General features: G+C 41.0%; 1 protein-coding gene across 1 annotated transcript in view; it reads right to left on the bottom strand.

Moving 5' to 3' along the window:
• Positions 1–24,257, bottom strand: part of LOC138789258 (mucin-5AC-like) — a 106,197-nt gene that overhangs the window by 65,909 nt on the left and 16,031 nt on the right. Inside the window, exons 11-22 of the mRNA XM_069967859.1 lie at positions 23,522–23,632; positions 22,049–22,118; positions 20,410–20,547; positions 19,444–19,608; positions 18,173–18,267; positions 17,052–17,178; positions 16,694–16,949; positions 13,908–13,960; positions 9,293–9,396; positions 6,766–6,917; positions 6,319–6,457; positions 6,118–6,228 (exon numbers count right to left, since the gene is read on the bottom strand). Coding sequence (XP_069823960.1) covers positions 6,118–6,228; positions 6,319–6,457; positions 6,766–6,917; positions 9,293–9,396; positions 13,908–13,960; positions 16,694–16,949; positions 17,052–17,178; positions 18,173–18,267; positions 19,444–19,608; positions 20,410–20,547; positions 22,049–22,118; positions 23,522–23,632 — 1,521 coding nt within the window. The remainder of the gene's footprint in view (positions 1–6,117; positions 6,229–6,318; positions 6,458–6,765; positions 6,918–9,292; positions 9,397–13,907; positions 13,961–16,693; positions 16,950–17,051; positions 17,179–18,172; positions 18,268–19,443; positions 19,609–20,409; positions 20,548–22,048; positions 22,119–23,521; positions 23,633–24,257) is intronic.

Here is a 24,257-nt window from a genome sequence, read left to right as displayed (position 1 = left end):
TAATGAGAAAAAGAAAGACCTCAATTTAATTTCCAACCAGGGAATAAACTACTGGCAGGTCTCTAGACAGGGGAGATACCATTAGACCACAGCTCCAACATATTAGGGAGAAGAGATTCAATTATACCTGAGTTTCGTTCAGACATAAATCAGGCCTACAGAGGACTGATCTGCAATCTGACAGCTGAGCAAGCAGTAGGCCAGACAGCATTGATTATTCATGAAGAAAGGGGAGCAGGAAGGAGTAGTGAGGTGTGCCAGAGTATGGCACGAACAACTCCTCTTTGACTCTTCATTACAGTAGGTACATAAGATTGTGCATAATCGGCTGCACTGAAAATTACCAAAAAGGCACGATGCTCACTAGGGGACTGCCAGCCACAGCACACTGTCAGCACCTCAGCTAGGTCTCAGGAGCTGGCAGATTCTCTTTAACCCCTTAGCGACCCATGACATATCTAATACATCATGGTGCCGCAGGGGAAGTTCAGAGAGGGGACCCGCCGGGACCCTGCTGTGAACGGCGCTGCTCCCGGCTGTAATCTGTAGCCGGGGAGTGCCTCTATTAGCCGACACGGGTCCCGTTGCCGCGCCGGCTAATTAAACCTCTAAATGCAGCTGTCAAACCTGACAGCTGCATTTAGAGGCATTGCGCCGCATGTCCCTGGTGTTTGTGGGTCGGATCGCATCGCAGGGGGGAGATCCGTCCTTCTGCCTGTGACGGGCCTCAGCGTCGCAATGATGCTGATCCTGGCTCGGCAATAGATTGCTGTGGCCTAGCAATCTATCACCGATCTAATGGATATTTGCTGTGTATATACACAGCATTGATCTCTATGAGAGATTAGTGCTGTGTATATACAAGTCCCCCAGGGGGACTTATAGTTAATGTAAAAAAAAAAGTAAAAATGTTTTTTTTTTATTAATAAAAAATCCCCTCCCCTAATAAAAGTCCAAATCACCCCCCTTTTCCCATTTTATAAATATAAATAAATAAACATATTTCATATCGCCGCACGCGTAATCGTCCGAACTATTAAATTATTACATTCCTGATCTCGCACGGTAAACAACGTCAGCGCAAAAAAAAAATCCAAAGTGCAAAATTGTGCATTTTTGGTCGCATCAAATCCAGAAAAAATTTAATAAAAAGCGATCAAAAAGTCACATATGCGCAATCAAGGTGCCAATAGAAAGTACATGTCATGGTGCAAAGAATGACACCTCAATCAGCCCCATAGACCAAAGGATAAAAGCGCTATAAGCCTGGGAATAGAGCAATTTTAAGGAACATATATTTGTTAACAATGGTTTGATTTTTTTACAAGCCATCACATAAAGAATACATGTTATACATGTTACATATCGTTGTAATCGTAATGACTTGAGGAACATAAATAACAAGTCAGTTTTACCCCAGGGTGAACGCAGTAAACAGGAAACTCCCTGAAATGAGAACAAATTCCTTTTTTATTTCAATTTGACAGCGCAAATTATTTTTTCCCGGTCTCGCAGCATATTTTATGGGAAAATAAACTCTGTCATTGCAAAGTACAATTGGTGTCGCAAAAAATAAGGGCTCATGTGGGTCTCTAGGTGACAAAAAGGCAAGTGCTATGGCCTTTTAAACATAAAGTAGAAAAAGCAAAAGCGCAAAAACAAAAATTGGCTTTGACCTTAAGGGGTTAAGATTATAGCTTTCTTTTGCTTCTACAGCCTCTACAATATGCTGTGTGAGCTTCATTTCCTCTTTATGCCTTTATGATTTTTCCCTGCAGGCTCCATTTTTTTGGTGCTCTCCTCTTTCCAGCCTGAATAAGCTGTCCTCATAGGCTTCTCTCCCTCTGTCTACTATCTAGGCTGGTTTGAAACCTTCCTCTGCTCTATTGTCTGAGGGTATGTGCACACTGAGGAAAAGGCGAGGAATTAGGTGAGGAATTGAAGAGGAATTTCAGCTTGAAATTCCTCCCGTAAAATATGTACAGAGCAAAATCCCATTGTGTTCAAAGGGTTTTCTGCTCTGTAGTTCACACTGCAGAATTTCTGAGCAGAATTTTCTGCTGTAGATCTGCTAGAGGAATCCTATAGAAGTCAATGGAGGGCTTAAATTCTTCTTGAATTCTGCCAGAAAACCTCCTGCTTCAATTCCTCGAGAATTGCTCAGTGTGCGCATACCCTTATATAGGATTCCTATAGCAGAATCCCCAAAAATTCCTCTTCAATTCCTCACCTAATTCCTCACCTTACAGAATTCTTGCGGATAAACTCCGTGGAATTCCTACGGCTGTACGCGTTCACGGATGTGTGCCTTTCCGCCGGCTCCATAGACACCATTCAATAGGGCAGCTGATTCCGCTTTCCGACGAAAAAACTAACATGTCAATTCTTTCGACGGAATGTGGAATCAAGCTGAAATTCCTCTTCAATTCCTCACCTAATTCCTTACCTTTTCCTCAGTGTGCACATACCCAAGATTGTTATGCCTGAGAAACAACTATCATGTTTTTCTGTTAAATGTTTAGATACACTCTGCTTTAAGAAACCCTTAGTGGTGTTATATCTGTGACCGTTTATTTTTTTATGCAGGGGTTGCTTCGTGCGGCCAACATATTGTATACCGCAACTACGGGTTAAAAGATAAATTACAAAAGTTGACGAACAATCTAATCTCTGTTTAATTTTAAAAGATGTGCCCATTGTCTGAGATTTAAAAGAGGTAGCCCTGTGTGCTATATTAGAGCAACAAAGACAGAGGGGTTTGCCGCATCTAAAAATACCTTTTTTGGGGGGATTCAACGTTATTGTTACCTTCTTTGACAACCTTCTTTTTCTCTTCCAGGTTGCGAATTCTACTCGGTGCGATTATGTTTCCAATTGTTAGACCTCTAAGGTATGTCAACTTCGGGACTTCTGGCTTTCATGAAGGTAGGTATCTGAGGTTAAAATGTGCCAATGTTTAAATAAGATATTTTTAATGGTTTTAAAATTGTCATTGAACGTGGTGATAAAATTGGGGGATCTATTCAAAATTCCAATGACAATTTTAAAACCATTAAAAATATCTTATTTACACATTGGCACATTTTAACCTCATATACCCACCTTCATGAAAGCCTAATGGAAGTCCCGAAGTTGACATACCTTAGAGGTCTAACAATTGGAAACATAATCGCACTAGAATTAGAGTAGAATTCGCAACCTGGAAGAGAAAAAGAAGGTTGTCAAAGAAGGTAACGATAACGTTGCTCTAATATAGCACACGGGGCTACCTCTTTTAAATCTCACACAACGGCACATCTTTTAAAATTAAACAGAGATTAGTTTGTTCGTCAACTTTTGTTATTTATCTTTTAACCTGTAGTTGCGGTATACAATATGTTGGCTGCAAGAAGCAACCCCTGCATAAAAGAATAAAGGTCACAGATATAACACCACTAAGGGGTTCTTAAAACAGAGTGTATCTAAACATTTAACAGAAAAACATGATAGTTGTTTCTCAGGCATAAAAATCTTTCCCATTGAACAGATTACGGATACCTGTCCAGATCGCTGGTCTCGCCTTTGTAAGAGAGAATCATATTGGATTTACAAAATCTAAATCCTGATTCCGGAGGGTCTAAATGAATGTATAGAATTAGCATGATCACTGAAAACATTTATTCATTTTTGTCTACCTCTGTATTTATCAGCAATAGGCTGCACTTAATAACAAAATGATGAATTTCTAATGCTGATATACTTTACGTCCACTAGATGGTAGTATCATATTACTTTTATTAATCAGAATATAATATGTATGAAATAATTGCACCAACATCTATCTATTTATTCATCTTTTCGACTATATTTATCTATTTATTTACTTTTTTCATCTATGACCACTTATTTATTTACCTATTTGTTTGTAAATATTCCACATTACCCATATTATCTATTTATTTATATATTTATCTGGCTGTTTACATATCTAATTAATTTCATAAGTTTTAATACCTTTTAATACCTTCTAATACCTTCTAATAATATCTTTGCAATTACTTGTATATCATGTGAATGATCTCTCTTAATTTAATATATGCCCTCTACAGACGTCCTAACGCACTCAGCATTTTCAAGAAGCAAAGTGCGAACTAACATGCTATGATATCGCTAAGCACGGAGCGTACACGTACGCAAAGTGCGTACCGCAGACGTCGTTACTATGGTGTTGGATCATGTGTCCCCGCCACATCATCATGCAGGTCACGTGAACACTCTCTGCTACGTACAGAGATACCTGACCGTGGAATATAGAACTACAGCAAGTAAGCTCCTGTGTCATAACTGAATTTCTTCTAATCTTGGACGAAAAAAAGTATTTTATTTTATGAACTTTGTTTGGAGTTTCCATTAGATGTACCCCTTATAAACTGAGCCGCTGTACCATGTCTGCATTACTTTAAAAAGGCCCCCTAGTATACGGAGGGCCGAAACGCGTTGTGTACAATAAAATTCATCCACTTCACCTGCGGAGTCTATTTGGTCTATTGCGACCACCCTCCGATGACCATCTACCTGGAGATATAGATACCTGCGCCCGCTTGTTGTACCAGAGCCTGTCATGTCCAGTGTTCCCTCCCTGGTTCACACTGTGCATCCTATGCTGGAAAATAGGTCAGGAAATTATAGATCCTGTCCTATTTTTGTCTGGAATTCCACCACAAATGTCCTATAGAACCCCATAGGAACACCTGGAATTCTGTACAGCGCAGGATGCACATCCGAAAATTGGCCGGAATTGCGTCAGAACCTAAGCAAGTGTAACCAGGTTCTGTGTCTGGCCCTTTAACTGTATATGCTCCTAATCAGAAGGTGTTTGACAGGACGGAGAACCATTGGCTTCCTGCCTTGGCAGTCAACTTTATGGCTGGAGGCAGCATTATGCCTCTGGCCACAAGAGGTCCCTCTCTCCCCAGCACTCCGGCACATGAGAAGAGTGAGAAGGGAGCAGAAAAGATATAGAGCTGTGCTGCTGCAGTTAAGTATGTGTTTTTATTATTAGTTTTATTGTTTTTTATTCTCCTATTTTTACTGTCAGAAAATACTGACTATTTCCTGAAACCTCGTGAAAGCCTCCCTGATGAGTATTTCCAGTCCATAAAAATGGCCATGGGTATGGGACTTCGAGGAAGGAGGATGTTTACTGCAAGCCTATATCTGACAAGTCAACAATATTTGGCAATGGCATGGCATTGAGCTTTAAAAGATATTGTAGTAAAGTTTTTTTTTATTTAAATATAAAATGCTAAAAAATGTATCTTGAGCTGCCCAGGTATACAGTGTCAGTGTGTTAATTAGATTTGTTCCAAGGTTGCCCAGGAGGCCAATCTATGCCCTTGTTTGTTTGTTTTTGTATGGGGGAACCCTATATACCCCGATAGGTCTGCACTGTTCATGTAAATTATAACTTATGCACATTACAAATAAACTAAAAACTTTTAACATCCTAAATACCCAATAGCCAAACTGAGATGTCATCATGTGATCAGACTGTATATACAACATTGTCAATTTTATTGCCAGGTGCATAGACACCATAGTGCATAGTGCAGGTTGCTAAGGCATCAGTATACCTTCTCAACTACCATTATTGTGTACAAGTGTATGTGTGTGTGTGTATGTATGTGTGTGTGTGTGCACGCAAGGAGGAGGGTGTGGTCAGACACTTACATCATCATTTTGAGGTAAAATCTGATCTCCAGAACATTCTACCATTTGTTTCTATGGGTCTGTTCTCCTTGTGATCTTCCACAAGGCCTGGCTGTCATTTCTGTGACTATGATTCCTTGGATCTGCACATGTCTGTATAGATCTGGCTGAGGCTAATCCCCTCACCTGTGCATTGCTGGGGAGACACACAGCTCTAATGATGTCACCTGTGTGTGCAGTGTGGAGGTTCTATCATTCATTTCTATGGGGCGTTCCTCCCCATCCCTCTCCTATCCTGTAGATCTAACCTCTAACTTTCCCGGCACCCAATGTATCTGCATGCCAAATTTGGGGTCAAATGGTTCAGGCATTCCGAAGTATATAGAGAATGGACAGACATTCATTTTTATTATACAGATTATATCTTACTGCAATAAAGAACTTGATGTTCTTTGTACACGTGGTGCCGGTCGTCCCACATGGCACATTTTCTGTGATGACTCTGAAAGAGTTTTGACCTCCATTCTCACCACAGTTATCCTGTAAAAAGAAAGATGCGTGTATTACATGGTCAGTCAACACTTTCCATTCAGGTCAGCTCTTATGTGCTGTTATAATGTAATAATGTACCTGGGCTAATATATATTCACATTTCCCACTAAAGGTAAATGCCTTGTTGTCAAATGTTATGTGATGTCCATCCCCAAACACAGAACACGTGCCGAGACAAGGTTTATGAGTGCACTGCCATCTTCTGTTCTTACAAGTGCTACGGGAAAAAAAAAGAAAACCAGTATATACAAAATCATATAAAGTATGGAGTCAATGGGGAGAAGGCCTCCCAGGAATTCTTGATGTCAAAATGTGACTGCTACAAGTCCATAGCATCTGGATTCATTGTTACATTGAACATCAAATCCAATTTTCCCGAATTATGTTATAGAGCAAGAGAAGCTTGTCAATCATTAAGTAGGACCACCCACTGGACTCCAAAGCAGCCCAGAGGGCATGTTTACAGGCCCAGGTCAGGTTTTCTCTAATGGTTTCTATGCTGATTGTCAGAATCAAAAGACTTACCATGTGTTACACCCAACTGAGATGATGTCTCCTGGTTTGTATGTAGCCTCATTGTGTATACATGGGCACCTCTGCTCACTAATACAACCTCCTTTCTCATCAGAAACCAGGCCAGGAGGGCACACACAGCCGGACATACACTGAGAGCTGAACTGTGAAAGAAAAACACCATTTTAATTTGCTTGAGACTTTTGTCACATACAGTACTATCAATAGGGATATGCAGCGTGAAACCCGCTACGGATGTGGTACGTGTGAACGCACCCTAAACATGCATGATATTTTTTTTAATATGTATCAGTATGGATGCAGCGCTACCATTTATGTATGGTTCCTCAGACTCTGTGTATGTTTTAAAGTGGATCTCGTTTTTTTTTATGAACACTATATTGAATGTCATTTTTTTAAATCCTGAAGGACACTGGTATGTGATTCTTCGACTTCTACAATACACTGTGATATTTCTGTATTGCAGTAAATTATGCCTCACAGTGTTATAAAGACGGGTACTTGGCAGAACTGGGAACCACTGTTATACCCCTGTATGTTAAGAAACCAATAGGCTCCCACCTATTGTGTTATGGGGTGCTACTGGGGTGACAGTACTTTTATTTTTAACTGCTTAAACTCAGTGGTGACTACTGACTGCAGATGTACAGTATGTTACAAAAAGCTCTATCCATTCACTAGAGGGCAGTGGTTACATGCAGCCTATTCATTTACTCTGACTGGATGAACATCCCAAAATCCCAGCTAGAAGTGCAGCACATCTGAATGCACAAAGTCAACACAGTATTAAACAGCATGGACAGTCAATTTGAAAAACAAGCCAAAGGTTTTCCTACATTTTTTTTTTTTTTTTAGACTTTTTGCCTTTCACCTATGCTACTTCTGAAGTTATGCCCTATCCATAGTATGCCCCAGCAGTTTGACCCCCCTCCAGATGCCTTATGGTGTAGATACTGTGACAGGTTAAAAGCATCTAACCTGCTGTTATGCTCCCAAACATTCATTACCTTCATCCTCAGTGTCGTTTTCACTAAGGCCGCATTCACATGTTCCGTGTTCTACACGGAACACGGACGTGGAATGCATGTAATGGACTTCTCCCCCGGCCGGGCAGCATCTGTGATAAGATACTGGGAGCAGGGGAACTGTATGCATATGTGCCGCGCTGTAATGAATAAAACACGCAGCGCTGTTATTACAGCGTGGCGCATATGAACACAGTTCCCCTGCTCCCAGCATCTTATCACAGATGCTTCCAGGGCGGGGAGAAGTCCGTTACATGCATTAATATTTGTGTTCTGTGCAAAACACGGAACGTGTGAATGCAGCCTAAATCTTAGCTTGCAAATATGCAAACTAACCAGTTTGGTGCACTGGTGCAGGGCTCCCTCCTTCAGTGCACCGATCCACGTTGTGGCCCACTCCTCCTGAACCTTGCGGCCCTCCTCATGAATATTGAAGTGCTGCTCTGCGGCGACTTAATATAAGTAATCATCACTGTAGAGCACTGAATGAAAACTCTTGAGGCTGGGCAGGCCATTGGGGTAGAATGGTGCAGTGGCAGCTTAAATCTGTAAAAACGTTATATACAACAGCCACACATATGAAACATAACTATTGTTACAAATGGATACAGTAAATTCAAACATGATAGACTTAGGGTCCTTATAGAGCTACAGATTTGTTGGCCACCCACCTTGGCAGCAAATAAGCGCCGATCAACAAGATCAGCGCTCGTTTGCAATACCTTTACATGGCACGGCAATTTAAGAGGTCTGGGCTGCACAAACGATCCTTGTATCATTCGTGCAGCTTGGGAAACTGACAGCAAAGACATGTACAGTATATATCTGTGTTGTCAGTTTACAGATCACAAGCAGTCTATACTTACCACGCTGCTTGTGATCCGACATCTGGCTTCTCCAGTCCTCCAGCCTGAAGGATACAGGACTGGAGAAGCAAGATGTCTGATAAGAATAGCATGTTTGTCATGTTATCCATCATTGCAGCAACATATAAAAGGTTTTAAAGGGCCAGTGTACCCTTGACAAGTCTTTTAAGGCCTGGTTTTGGAGGAATTGCTGGAAGATTCTTGAGTGGCTGCCACAGTCACCTGACTTGAACCTCATAAAAACGCTTTGCTGGGATTCAAACATGCTGGTTGAAACACTTATACTAAAGACTATTAGTGAACTGGAAACCATTGCTAATCAGTCTAAACAGATATAAGGTACTCTGCTAAATATTATTATTGTTATTTAGTCTTATTCTCAGACCACAATAGTCATTTTGTAGAATTTTGTGTAGAGGGTTAAATAATTTATACTCTTCAAATCTTTTTATGCATCTCATAATTTTGCTTTTTGCAGGATCTTCTTCAGGGATGCTGCTACGAATTATACTTTTTACTAAATCTACCCTGATTTCTAAGGAGGAGAAAAGTCATAATATTGGCCTCCCTCACAATACTTGCTCTATCAGTAATTGCATTGCCATTATCATTCCCATGGTTACTTACACAGTCCATGTCCAGTGTATGGCAGCTCTTCTGACACTCCACTCCCTTTGTCCCTTTCGGAGCACTAGAGCAATTAAAATAAACCAGCGGGTGCGAGCAAACTGCTGAGAAGTTTGGAAGAAATAAATGTGAATAACAAAAGTGATCACTTAGTGATTACAGATGATCGAACAGCGGAAAATCTTAGATTCTATAAAACTCTTACCTTAATGAACCTTCCGCATTTGATTCCCGATGCCTTCCCCGTCTGTGGAGAAGGAGGAGACAGCCCCAGGTATCGCCCAGAATTCCCAGATTCAGCCTAGGTAATAGGCTGTATCCCGGAATTCCAGGCAGTACCCGCGCTGTCTTCTCCTTTCCCACAGACCGGAAGGCATCGGGAATCAAATGCGGAAGGTTCAACAAGGTTCGAGTTTTATAGAACCTAAGATTTTCCGCTGTTCTATCATCTCTATTAGTGATATGTAAGACCAGTCAATGGAGAAATACATACAAAAACAAGACATTTTCTTCTACCGCTTGGAACATTTTTCAAGGCAATTTACGAACAGTTATTTGCAAACCAAATGATTTATGGGACATATTCAGCCTGAAAAAACTGCTAAAAAAGTGTTCTAATAGATGGGCCAAAAGATATTTTTTGTACTGAACTTTATGCCCGAAATTTGAACGGAAGAGCTAAAAATATGTCCAAGCTGATCCCCCCCCCCTATAAATCACAATTAAATATTCACGGACTTCTCCCCTCATTTCACTGAAATAGCCAGTAACTATCCAAAGTAGTGCATAGTGAATATTAGGAAATCAGATATAGGCTATGTGCAAGCAATGTTTTTTCAGCTCTGTTTAAAATGACGTCCGTCATTTTGAGTCTAAAATAACGGTGGTCATTTAGCTGTCTGGCCTCCCCTTACATTGTGTGAACATAGCCATACCAAGGGGATAAGAAACGTTTTCATCCTCCATACATTGTTTGCAGTACTACATTACTTTACAACCGTAAAATAAAACTACATGTGAACTGTCAAATATTTTCTGACCTGACAGCCTTGGTCCTTTTTGTAAAGGATTACTTTGGACTTGACTATTGTTAGGATTTATCGCCTACCCAAACCTCACCACATCACTCATCAACATCAATATACAAACACTATTCCTACATTCACTTCTCTCTTCCTCTGGGCATTGAAAAATCTTCTAGATATTACTGACAGATGTAGTCACCGACCCAGACCCCTCAGCTTCCACAATGCTTGGTATTAGCAAAAGGAAGCATTTCTGTCATATTTGATAAGATATCTATCTATCTATCTATCTATCTATCTATCTATCTATCTATTTATTATACGGTGCATCTATATACTGTATAAATCTGATCTGTAATATGATTATGTGCATGAACCTTCAATGTTGAAGGTTCTGTAGTTTTTTTTTTATAATAAGGGGGTTATATGTATTAGGCCATGTGTTACTGATTGGCTGGTGTTACTGAAGATCCGGCCAGATGATCTTCATTTCTGGTGAATTCGGATGCAGGTTCTCCCAATTCATTGCTGCACACATTGGAGCGTGCGGTCGGAGCGGCCGCAGAAAACTGACATGTCAGCTTTTCGTGCGGTCGGATGGAATCCCGGCCGGAGCGTACAACGTATGTTTAGCATAAATCACGGCCGTTGTTGCAAATTGCAACAATGCCCGTGATTTATGCTAAACATACGTTGTGTGAACATGACCTTAGAATGGAAAATCTTTTATCTCTATTGGAAAAATAGATGAATTGCAGAAAAACAAAAACCCAATAAACTGCAGATGTGGCACCCAGTCTAAATGTTTCTGAATGCTTTACAGATTCTTCAAATTTTTAGCCTAATAAGCACTTAGTAAATGACATTTACTACAAAGTCATCAAATTAATTTCCTGGTGAAGTCAGCAGGTGGCAGCATCACCTGTATTTAAAATCTACTTTAATCTTTCCTTTAAAAAAAATAAAAACAAAAAATTGTTTCCTATCAGGAAAATTTACTGGACTATTGCAAATAAGCAATAGATAAACTTGTAAAAGCAATAATAAACTTGTAAAAGCAAAATCCTTATAGTGCTAAAAATTGGAAATTATACCTGTCCTAGGCTATGTTTACACAATGTTTTTTTTATCACAGTTTAAAATGTAAAATGTTAAAATGATTCTAGTTCAGGTGGACTGATTGTCCTTTGGGTATGTCTTTAATTGAAAAATCCATTGAATTTAATATTAAAAACAGTGAAAGGACTGTGTGTGACCAACTAAAAAATAACGTCTGCTGTTTGTAATAGATGTGCGAAAATAATTGCCGTGATCTTCATTTTGATGTCTGCACAGACGTACATCATTTTATACACTGTGTGTGTGTGTGGGGGGATTTATCAAACATGGTGTAAAGTGAAACTGGCTCAGTTGCCCCTAGCAACCAATCAGATTCCACCTTTCATTCCTCACAGACTCTTTGGAAAATGAAAGGAGGAATCTGGTTGGTTACTAGGGGCAACTGAGCCAGTTTCACTTTGCAACATGTTTGATAACTCTCGCCCTGTGTGCATTGGACATCCGTCATTCTATTGACTTCAATGCATTAACAGAAGTCATTTTGAATAGAAAAGCCTTTTCTCTTTTGTTGACGTTGTGTGAACATAGCTCTATACTGACACTACTGAGAAAAAAAAAAAAAGTGGCAAGAAGTTGTAACTGAGTAAAATTCTGTGTGAATGATGCTGATATATGTGATAAAACTAGAGCAAAAGGATAAGTTTATTGGGGAAAACTCTGCAACTGAAATGAAGTTGTAAGTAGCCTGTGGGACAGCCTCGAGCCGGGATACAAGATGACATATAGTTGGGTACGCAGGTATACAGGTTCCATATGGCATCCTGCAGCACATTTGTTCACAAATGTTAAAGCTATATATTCTGCACACTCCTGGTGTCCCAGCTGTTCGAATGACATGACATGGAATGGGTGCAATGACCCCAAATTTCCTTCTGCTAAGCCCAGGGTTCATGCAGAGACCAGGTTATGTAATAAAGGATTCATCTATGTATGTATGGTGGAAAAGGAAAGGAGTCCCTAGCCTGCGCCACATGGATAAATCTAGTATATTTAAAGTGACTCTGTACCCACAATCTGACCCCCCCCCCCCCAAACCACTTGTACCTTCGGATAGCTGCTTTTAATCCGAGATCTGTCCTTGGGTCCGTCCAGCAGGTGATGCAGTTATTGTCCTATAAAACTACTTTTAAACTTGCAGCCCGTGCAAAACAGGAGTATCTGTGCTTTAACTTTGCACCACCCCTCCATCTCTCCTCTCCACCCTCTTCATCATTAGGAATGCAACTAAAACATTTTCTCCATGCTAAACATTGCACAGGTCCTATGCGAAGGTATCCGAAGGTACAAGTGGTTTGGGGGGGTCAGATTGCTGGTACAGAGTCCCTTTAAGGCAAATGTACCATCTTATATATTATCCATACAGTTTTCTGTCCTACCAAATGTTCAGCACTGTTCTGATTTTGATGGTCTTTGTTATTCTTAATTCTGCCGTTTGGTCCCTGGATTATTACCCGTTTTCTAAACATGCATATATGCCTGCCCTGTGCACTGGAGGCGGGCCCAGTACCCCCTTGCACTGATATTTCCTCCCCTTGCTGATGTTCCTCCTTATGGTCGAAGCGATTATAGTTCGGATTTTCACGATAATGATCGTATTGAGCGATAATCGACTCGTGTAAACACGGCGAACGATCAATCGACGATCGATTGGGCAAATTATCGCTCCATGTAAAAGGACCATTAGCCTGTTCTCGGCCTGACATCTGTGCAGCTGCAAAAGTTTCTTTGTCAGAGCAGGGAGTTAATATCAGTGCACACGGTTTGCATATTTAGAAAACAGGTAATAATTAACAGGTAATAATTCCGGAATGGAGGATAAAATTAATAATGATGAACACTGTGAGAATCAGGGTGACAGCAGCCATCTGGTATGACTGAAAACTGTCTAGATGATATCTGGTGGTACATTGATGATATTTGATGGTACATTTGCTTTGAGGGCTGTTCTACTTTAGTTTACTTTAAATTTTTAGTAAATCTGGGCCAGTGTGGCAGATGTCTTTTCTGATCATTTATAAAGGCATGTGGGAGGAAAATTAGTTGTTTTAATTTTATAGGTTTTATTGGTCTATCTTATGTTTTTTGTGTGTTAAAGGTGGGAAACTTGCCCTGGCAGAGAGCGGATTAACAAAGCTTATTAAATGGCATCTATTACAAAGCTCCTGTTTGGATGGTAATTGCCCCATGTACTAGGGCTCTAGGGCTGGATTCACACATATTGTATTGTTTTGGTTTTTATTTTTAGCAAAAAACAGAAGTGAAAACAACAAAATTAAAAATTATAATGGGAAGATTGCACTCATTTTTTTGTTTTGGACCTACTCTTGGTTATGGTTGAAACACTGACCAAAATACTATATGTAACCCTAACGTACGTCTGTAACAGCGTTTCATGAGATTTTAATAGTTTATACAATATTCCAAGGTGATAAACTTTGCCATAAGAAATGAGAAGTTGTCTTTTCATTTACCTTGCGGTTTCTTGACTGCCCCCATACAAGTCAGCTCGCCTCTTTCACAGGTGCTGTGAATATAACACAAAATGTATTCATCACTTACAGGGGTTGGCCACTTTATAGTAACATAATTCACTGTACAGTATTAGTAAGTATACTCATTGTACATACTGACAGCAGCTCCCTGTGTACCTCATAGAGCTAAAATCAGACTCCTCTCCTCCAGGCTGTGCTGCCCTGCTCTGTGGTTTCTGTCCATAAAATGGCTGACATGTAGGACCAGGCAGGGCTGGCTCCAGGTTTTTGTGGGCCCTTGGGCGAGAGAGCCTCAGCGGGCCCCTTTGTATAGCACACCTCGGGGCACACCTACCAAATAAAGTTTGCCAAAATTCTGAAAAAAACCTTAATCCAATAACTCACAGGTGATGTCTTCTTTGATCTGAGGCGATCGCTCTCCGTTTCCTCTCCATCTTGCCCAGACCTCCATGATGATATCTTCAAGCTACAATTCATCTCTTCAGGACCTGTCAGACAAACATGTTAGGCTCCGCACATTTCCAGCCACTTCCTTCCCTTTTTCCCACCCATAGACTCCCATACAGTAGTAACTCCACTGTTTTGTGTCATGTGCAGTAAAGTAAGGAGGTTTGTAGGTCCCATGCTGTGCCCCCCATATAGTAATAATGTCCCAATGCTGTGCCCTCCATATAGTAAAGATGCCCTTTGTCACATAGTAATGTACCCTGCCATGCCCCCATAGTAATATCCCCTGCTCCCCATAGTAATGTCCCCTGCTCCCCATAGTAATGTCCCCTGCCTCAATAGTAATATCCCCTGCTCCCCATAGTAATGTCCCCTGCCCCCATAGTAATGTCCCCTGCTCTGTCCCCATAGTAATGTCCCCTGCCCCATAGTAATGTCCCCTGCTCTGTCCCCATAGTAATATTCCCTGCTCCTCATAGTAATGTCCCCTGCCCCATAGTAATGTCCTCTGCCCCCATAGTAATGCCCCCTGCTCTGCCCCCATAGTAATGTCCCCTGCCCCCATAGTAATGTCCCCTGCCCCCATAGAAATGCCCCCTGCTCTCCCTCAACACAAGAAAATAAAAAAATAAAACCATACTCACTAATCCGGGCGGAGGAAGGGTCCTCATTACATGAGGTATACTGGGGGGAACTACAACTCCCAGCATGTCCAGCCTGTTATTATATGAGATCAGAGGACATCACAAGAGGAGGTATAAGAGGAGGACTACAACTCCCAGCATGGACAGCCTGTTATTATGGGAGATCAGAGGACATTACAGGAGGAGGTATAAGAGGAGGACTACAACTGCCAGCATGGACAGCCTGTTATTATGGGAGATCAGAGGCCATTACAGGAGGAGGTATAAGAGGAGGACTACAACTCACAGCATACAGAAAGAAGGTATAAGTGAGCCCCGACCCCTCATGTCACATGACAATAATCACAGGTCCTTCATCCATATGCAGCCTCTCCCGTTCTCAGCCCCGCCCCCTTATGACGTCACCATAGGTCCTTCCCCATTGCTTTGCAGCAAACACAGCAGGTCCTTCTAGCAACCCACACACACACACACACACACACACAAACGGACTCAGGGTAGGCAGCACCCTCCCGGCCTCCCCCCAGGTGTCCGGAGGTTGGTGATAAGGGGGTCTGGCTCACTGCTCGGGCAAGTGTCGGGGGCCCCCTGAGCAGCCGTGGGCCCCGACACTTGCCCGAGTATGCCGGGTGCTGACGCCGGCCCTGGGACCAAGCTCCGCCCTCCAGTGTCCACCACTGAGCCTGTATATGTCTATGGAGAAAACAGGTGGCAGGGCATGGTCACATGCTCCTCCATGTCACCCATCTTATGGACAGAAACAAAACAAAGAGGGACAGCACAGCCTGGAGGAGGGGAGTCTTATTTTAGCTCTATGAGGTACACAGGGAGCTGCTGTCAGTATGTACTAAAGTACAAGGGCAAGTGAGATCAGTTTGCATGGCAATTCTTTTCTTTCCCTAAGAAATAAGAGAATGGTGGCTAGCAGTAGTATGAAAGCATATAGCTGCTTTCTCCATTAAGAGTGCCTAGCCGCATATCAGATAGTGACACAGACAGGCAGTCAAACAGCTCATAATAATCTTGCATGGACTATTTTCTCCTAGTTCGTAATTGTCGCAGTAGTTGATTGCCCTCTGCGCTTTATTGAATGCAGTTAAACACCAGGCAGCTGTCGCCTGTTGGCACACGTAAATGTTGACATATAGTGTATACACCTGTGCAGGCATAGTAGAACTAAAAAAATAATAAAGTGTCACAGGTTTTTTTTGCACTCTGCCTCATTGAAATCAGTAAAACACCTGCCACCTGTCACCATATATATGTTTGGAGTGTATAGTTGATAGGCTGTGATAGTGGCGTAATGCTGTGACTTGGGCGTGTTAGATGCACCCAGGCATGCTTCCTCTGTTTTCCCAAATGCATTTCAGAGGTGTAATTGTGGACTTGGAAACCTAAATTCGACCACTTGGAATTCACCAAGAAACGAGCATTTTCCTCCCATAGACTTTAATAGGGTTCGATATTCAATCGAATAGTCGAACATTGTGGTGTGTTCAAATCGAATTTGAATATTTCACTACTCGCTCATCTCTGCTCCTCATGCTTTTTTCATGAGCATTGAGTCAGGTCTCTAATCCTGTGTATGGGTTTTCCTCCACCAAATAGGAAATTAGAAATTAAATTAAATTTGATTACAAAAATGATGCCTTTACATAGTGTTTACATCCTTACCATTTCATTCCATTTTCCTCGATCATTTCCCCAGATTCTAAGACATTGCCTTGAGAGTAACATGGGCATGAACTTGATTCTACACAATCCCCTTGGTCATTCAGATATGTCCCTTCTTTGCACACACAACCATCCACAGGAGAGAATTCAAAGTTGAATACTGTGGCATCATTACTCCTAGATCGGCACATGGGCTGACCCCGAGTCACATTATATTGGTATACTTGAGAATCTTTGCAAGTCTTTGTGTATTTTTCTATAAAAAAAAAGCAATAGAAACAATAGAAATTTTAAACAAATTGTTACCAAAGACAGGACACATTTACATGGACTAAATAAGTACCCAGTAACTGCTTACCACAGACAGTGTCTCTCCACCCAATGAGAGTGACACTTTTCTTGGCACATGCAAAGGCATATGAAGCCAGAGCTGCACACATACATTCCTCACTGTCCTTACAGCTGCATGTATCTGAGAGACAATTCTAAAAAAATAAAAATACAACGCATGTTTACAAGGCTTGTAGTTTCGTATAATTTATAGTTGAATTAAGGCAAATACTGAAATGACGATTGACAAAAGATAAAGTGAGACTTGGGGCATCTTAAAGATTACCTGTTATGAAAAATAAGCTTTGACACATTATCTGGCATGTCAAAAGTTATTTATTACAGTGGTTCTCACTGCTAAGACCTGCTGTAATCGTGAGATCTAGCCTGGGAGACAGTGTTGTGGCCATGCTATCCGTTCCTCGTCCACTATCTCCGCAACGATAATCTATGAGACTTCATTGTCGGAATAAGCTGTCGTCTGGGGAGTGGATTGTGCTATTGCCGCACTATCCACCCATCTATATCTCCCGAGCGCGTCTCAGCAGTGAGACCTGCTGTGATCCATACCTTTAAGTGGCTATGGGTGGCTACATGCCAATGGAACCCTAAAAAGATGTAACACCAGAACATATTCTTAGGGTAGCTTCACACACCGTATGCTGCAGATCAGCTGCAGATTTGATCTAAATAACTGAACACAGCATCAAATCTGCACCATCAAATCTGCTGCGGATCCTGTACATGTGAATGCGCCCTTAGGGGGAGATTTGTTAAAATGGTGTAAAGAAGAATTGTCTTAGTTGCCCCTAGCAACCAATCAGATTCCACCTTTCATTCCTCACAGATTCTTTGAAAAATGAAAGGAGGAATCTGATTGGTTGCTAGAGACAGTTCTACTTTACACCAGTTTGATAAATCTCCACCTTAGTTCTTTCTTTACTGCTGTAAAATATGCTGTGTCAGATCATTTAGATTTTTGCTGTTTCAATATTTGCAGCTGTCACTCCTAAAGAAGTTTCTTTTTTATTTTATTTTTTTGGGGGGAGGGGGGGCGGTCAATAGAGTAACTAATACATCTAGAACTATTGTATGCTAAAACTTGGGATTCGCCTTATGTTGATAGAAGACTTGGGTATAGTGCATTACCGTATAGTAAGTAAAAGGATTTTCTATACTGTGGCAAGGGGAAAATGGTCCATTTGCCGATGTAAGGAGGCCACACCAATATTGTGCATATTTTTCTGCAAAAAAAGGTACCGTGATTTGAGTTTACCAAATCATTAAAAAATAATCGTAACATGTATATCAATAAACTCATTAAACTTAACAAACATAAAAGAAAATATGAAAAGTTGTACTAAAAAAAGGTATATCATGAGCTTTATCAACAAACTCTGTTTATTACTTGTCCCTTGGTTTTCCTTTACAATGGTGTACTGTGCAATGGGTAACATACCTTTAATAACTCATTTTTTTTATTATATCTCAGAAAGTACATTATGTAAGTACTGTACATTCAGTATTTAAATGGAACTGTGAAAAGGTGAGTATGAGAGTTTACTGTGGTGAAGGGTTCTCCCTTAAAGACCCAGTCAGCACCAGACAAAGATTGTCTTTGGTTTTGCAATTTTTTTCTTCAAAACAATAGCACAGCATGTTTAATGGAGCAGTCCACATTTGTGGGCACAGTAGCTTGACAGTTACAGTACTCTGGTGGTAAAGGACACAAACATTCTGTAACCTAACAAGAACAGTTCTGTAAACGATGAGAGACGAGATGTAACTCTAATAAAACATTTTGTGTCTGTTAAAGGGGTATTCTACCCCTAGGCTTAATATTAGTATTGTACCAGACACCCTTTCAAAATAATGGAAAAAAAAAACATACTTACCTGCTCCCCTTCCAAGATGAGCACTTGGGCGTAGGACCTGAAAGGTCAGCCGAGATGAGACACCACGGTAGCCTCTTATTGCCCCTGAACATTCGCTTCATAAGTAAGAAGACAGAAAATTGAGGACCAGATGGAGTCAAATGAAAGCTGCAGGGGACTTGGGCTAGGTAAAAATGTTTTTCGTTTCTATATTTAGACGATGTATGGCATAGTATTTGTAGTCTTTGGTCAGACAGCACTTTGAACAGGATCAAGGACTTTCCTTCACCAATCCCTATTCCAGAGTGCTCTACCATAACCTTCTTAAACAACTCATGTGCAATCCACTACACTGCAGGCCACACTTCAGACTTCAGGGTCGCTGATCTGCTATTATATGCTGGACTTCCCAAGAATGAGCTTCCGTTTATTGCTTCCTTATATTTTATGGAATGGAGCTTAAGCTTGGGGGAAAGGATAGACTAGAAAGTAATCTCCTCCAGTCCATGTTCATTGTACTATTGTTTCATTATTTACATACTTTACCTCTCTCCATATTCAGAAAACACTGGTCCTCATAAGTGTTCTTGATATTGGCACAGTTGCTATTAGTCTTCCATCTATTAGCAAAGCCGGCAGCAGTCCCTTCAGGGACGCCATTGTTAGCCTTAAAATCATCGCTCTGCATGTTGTTAAAGTTTCCGCATAATCCTTTGAGGAAGAAATAAACTTATATAAATAACACTCATGTTTTACATGTTCTACAGAGAGTCCCTTATCAAAATTTTACCCGTCCTCTCAAATCTAACTTTACACCCAAAATTGGACTACTACATGTTCTGTATATGACTATAAACAATTGCAGTAGTTAGTTTAGTGGAATCTTGTTTTACTATTATTATCTATGTACAGCTACAGTATTTATTGTGTATGGTAAAGCATAGCCTCCTTATCATTCAACAGATTGTTACCTTTCTGGCTTCTGAAACATTGTACCATGCAGTTTTAGGCCAGGTTCACACAAGGTATATTTTCATTAAACAACAGCTGTTGTTGCAAGTTTTCAGCAATGGCCATTATTTAATGATAGTGGACGATTGCATTGAACTCTATGGAATCCCAGGGCTGGGATTCCATGCGGCCGCACAAAAAACTGACATGTCAATTTTGGCCAGCAGCTATTCATTGAATTTCGGCCGTTGAATTTCGACCTGAATGTGCCCGTATTTCAATTCCAAAGAAGTGATATTCATCACTGCAGTACCAGCCAGGGTGAACTACACAGACAGCAGCCGTTCTATGACATGGCCGTGTCACAGAACACTCGCTGTCTTTCAGCATGTGAACGTGGCCTTAAAGAAAGTAATATGCGTAGTATAAAAGCAAAGAAGTCATAACATTAAAAAATAAAATTGTGCAAGCTGTATGCCAGTTTTTCGGTGTCCAGGGATAATAAATCCCACCCACCAAGCCTCTACTTTACGTTTTAAAGAAATACACATGTGATCTTACCGCTAGTCTGATTGTGATAAGATGGACCAAGAGTGATATACACCTGCATAACTGGTACAAGCTGGACTTGTATTACAAAACCAAAACCTATGTGGATATTTATGTAGAAAGATGTAGACCAGAAGATAGTCATATTTGCTGCAAGAAAAAAAATATGGATGAGAATAACTATAAAATACACGTAATACATATTAACATATAACATACATAAAATACACGTAATACATGTGCTCGACTAGCTTTAGGAGCTTTTTTTTAGACGCAGATGTTGGAAGAAAATATTGGGCATGTTGAAACTAGAGATGAGCACAACTTGTCCAAGCTCAAGGCAGACCACTCGGCATTTGATTACTAGTGGCTGACAAAGTTTGATGTAGCCCTAGGGAGTGCTGGGAAACATGGATACAGCCAAAGGCCTTGCTCTTACAACAATTTTCTACGGCCGTTATTTTAGACTTAAAACACCAACTGTTGTTTAGCATACTTGGCGTCCGACCGTTGTTTAGCATACTTGGCGTCCGTGATTGCAATGACAGCCGTTATTACATTATTCCAGTTTAGGTTTAATGATGGCTGTGTTTCACACCCTTTTGGGTGTGGCTATTTTTAAAGGTTCATTGAATGTTGTTAAAAAGATGGTGAAAGGACGTAAAAAAAAAAAATCTGTGTGTGAACAATTTAAAATAAAAGCCGGTGTTTGCTAAATATCGACTGCAAATAAATGTCCTGAACATTAATTTGACAGTCGCTGTTAACAACGGCCATTATTTAATATATTGTGTGAAGGGATATTCGTTGTTTTCATTGGCTTCAATGGGAAGCATTAAAGAATGAAGACAACGGCCATTATTTTAAATAAAATTCTCGCCTGTTATTTTAACAAAAAAGACAGTCACATTCATCTCTAGCTGAAACTTAATATGATCTTTTGTTCTGTAAGAAGTTAAACAACTATATTGATATATGGTAGCGAATTGTCACCCTTCTACCTACAAAGATGTGTATATGAAGCTTTTTACACAGAAAGAGTTTGAGGTATTTTAAAGTCAGCTGTGAAAAAGGTTCCAAACTGCTGACATGGTTAGATAGCTGTAAGGGCAAGGAGATGTATGGTTGTACCTTTGTATGGATGTACCTTTCATATATCTGTCTGTTCTTTCAGGATGTAGAAAAAATATTTTATTCTCTGTTGCAAAGTGTCAAAAAATTGTTCCCAAGCTCCTGAAGTGTTGATGATTGTAACACTCCCTCGCTCCCCCTTCCATCTCTGACCCTGCTTGATTGACATTCAGCTGAAAGCTGAGCCCCAAGAAGATATAGGTATAAGGAAGGGAGCGAGGAGGCACTACAGCCCTCAGCAGTTCAGAACCTTGGGAAACTCTATTTGACACTTTGCACAGGAGAATAAAATCATTATTTTTTATGGCACACTAGCACAGACAGAACTATGAAAGGTCTCCTTGACCTAACAGTGTCAGCGATAGAGAAGATGGCTTTTGCAGAGACCTAGGAATAAAATACTGATAAATAAACAGTAACAACCTAGCAATTGTAAGTGAAGTACAGAGGAGTTTGGGGTGATGGAGTAAGGGAAATATGGTGAATATTATAACTTAAATTGAAAATGTTTAAAACTCACCAACTGAGATAGGAAGCTGAATTGGTATCCAGTTAAGGAACAAAGCACCATTCTCTTTCATGACAAGCACCTGAGGATCAAGGAAAAGGTTTTAACAATTAGGATTAAGGAAGTAAAAAGATGTCCTATGACAACACTTAAAGGTGCACTCCGATGCCCCCCCCCTCCCAAAAAAACAACAACACAAAAAAAAAAAACACAGACACACGCAGCTGATATACTTAGTTTATTAACACACATTACTGGGCACAGTAGAATTTTAATATTTGCAGATGACACTAAACTGGGTAAAGGAATCACCACAGAGGGTAATATAATATTTAAGAGCAAGGATGCGGAACCTTCGGCCCTCTAGCTGTTGTAAAACTACAATCTAATGCCTGGATAGCCAAAGCCAGTAGAGGGCAGCTAGTATATATCCAAATCTCATCCTTCACCTGCCCAAACATGGCCACCAAACATTACCACAACACAACAACCTGAAAACTACCCTACACTTCACTTTCTTCGGCGATGCTCTAGCACTGCTGAACGTCTGTAGAGGAAATCTAGAACCTCAGCAGATCTCATTCATTACTAATTCATTCTCAAAACCTACTACTGTGCCCTTGCCAAACAAGCCTACTTTACCTCTCTTATCTGCACTCTATCAAACAACCTGAAGTGCCTCTTCGACACCTTTAACTCTCTTCTTAAGCCCAAAGTTCAGACACCCATCACTGACCTCTAGGCTGAAGACCTGGCCTCCTACTTCAAATCCAAAATTGATACTCTCCACTCAGACATCACCTCCCACCCCCAAAGTCCCATACATCCTATTACTTCTCCCATACCTAATGTGTCATACCCTATTTATTTAATAAATAAAAAATGAGGCCAATGGAGTTACCGTATGAGCCCCAAGACCTCTTGTTATGACTGTGGCAGCAGCCCGTGTCCCGGGCCGCCGCCACACCCGTTCTCCCCTCCAGCACTGCTTGCCTCTCCTGTTTCAGCCTGGCGCTCTCCGGGTGTCTCAGATTTAAAGGGACAGTGTGTCCCTAATTGGTCATGTCCACCTAACACCTCCCTATAAATTCCTGCACTGCCCCTATTGTTGGAGCCTCTGTATGCTTTCCATAGTTATGAGGTCCCATCACTCCCATGATTTCTGCCTGTGGTTCCAGCTGTTCCTATTTCCAGCAATCTGTGGTTCCTGTCTGTGACTGCTATCCCAATTTCAGCCCTGAGTCCTGCTGTGTTCCAGCCTGCCTGACTACCTTTCACCAGCTGCACCTCACCCACCGCCACTAGCAAGCCAAGCCAGGGGTAGCAACCTGGGGGTCACTTGCCACAGCAAGTTCGTCCTGCCTTGCAGTGGGCACTGGTGAAGATAAGCGGCACCTTAGATGGTGCGGCTTACATCATCACTAGTGGTGGTACAACAGCGCTAGTGGTGGTACAGAATTTGCTCCTTTTGATCTATATACTTACAGTTTCTCCCTTGTTTAAGCCGAGAGCTATACTTTTCAAACAGGATTTTTTGTTAGTGATTTCACATCTCCGTATCTCCGCAAGCACAGAGAAATCATTGCCGGTGTTGTGCTATCATGAAAAAATAAGGATTAAAGGTTTTAGCAATTTATCACTCATGCAACAACAGATAAAACCATACAGCAAAGTAAAATCTATATAATTTACTAAACAACATGTACAGTACAGTTGGGCTTTGGTAAAACGCATTTTAAAGGGGAAGTCCGGTGAGACCCTTTCTTTTAGCAAGTCCTGTTAAGGGTGCTCAGCATGTCAATGGCCATAGTGGGGTCCCGCCCCCGCAGCTGAAAGGCTGAGTGGACCTCACACGTCAAAACCCAGGAAGAGGCCTGGTTGTGGCCACCAGTGCTGGAACGGGGGAGGTAAGAACATGCTATTTCTTATGACGTCCAATCGAGTCAAACTCCTCACTATATTAATTCAGTAAAAATTGTTGTTCAACTGGCTTCACACTACCTTAAAATCTTGAAAAAACACCATGGCGTTTTTTTTTGTTTGTTTTATTTGCAAAAACGCCAGCGGCCAAGTGTTAGCTGGAAATCAGTGGAATTTTATGTTATGCCTTACACAGAAAAAAAAGGAAATTTTGGCAGAATTTTTGGTGTGGGGGGTGTGGCTACCTCTTGTTGGCCTGCACTCCACCCATGTCCCAAGGCTGCTATAAAAGAGATCATTT

Source organism: Dendropsophus ebraccatus, chromosome 4, assembly GCF_027789765.1.
Source record: "Dendropsophus ebraccatus isolate aDenEbr1 chromosome 4, aDenEbr1.pat, whole genome shotgun sequence".
Taxonomy (NCBI): domain Eukaryota; kingdom Metazoa; phylum Chordata; class Amphibia; order Anura; family Hylidae; genus Dendropsophus; species Dendropsophus ebraccatus.
Note: the sequence above shows the minus strand (reverse complement) of the source record. Positions and strands in the feature narration are given on the sequence as shown.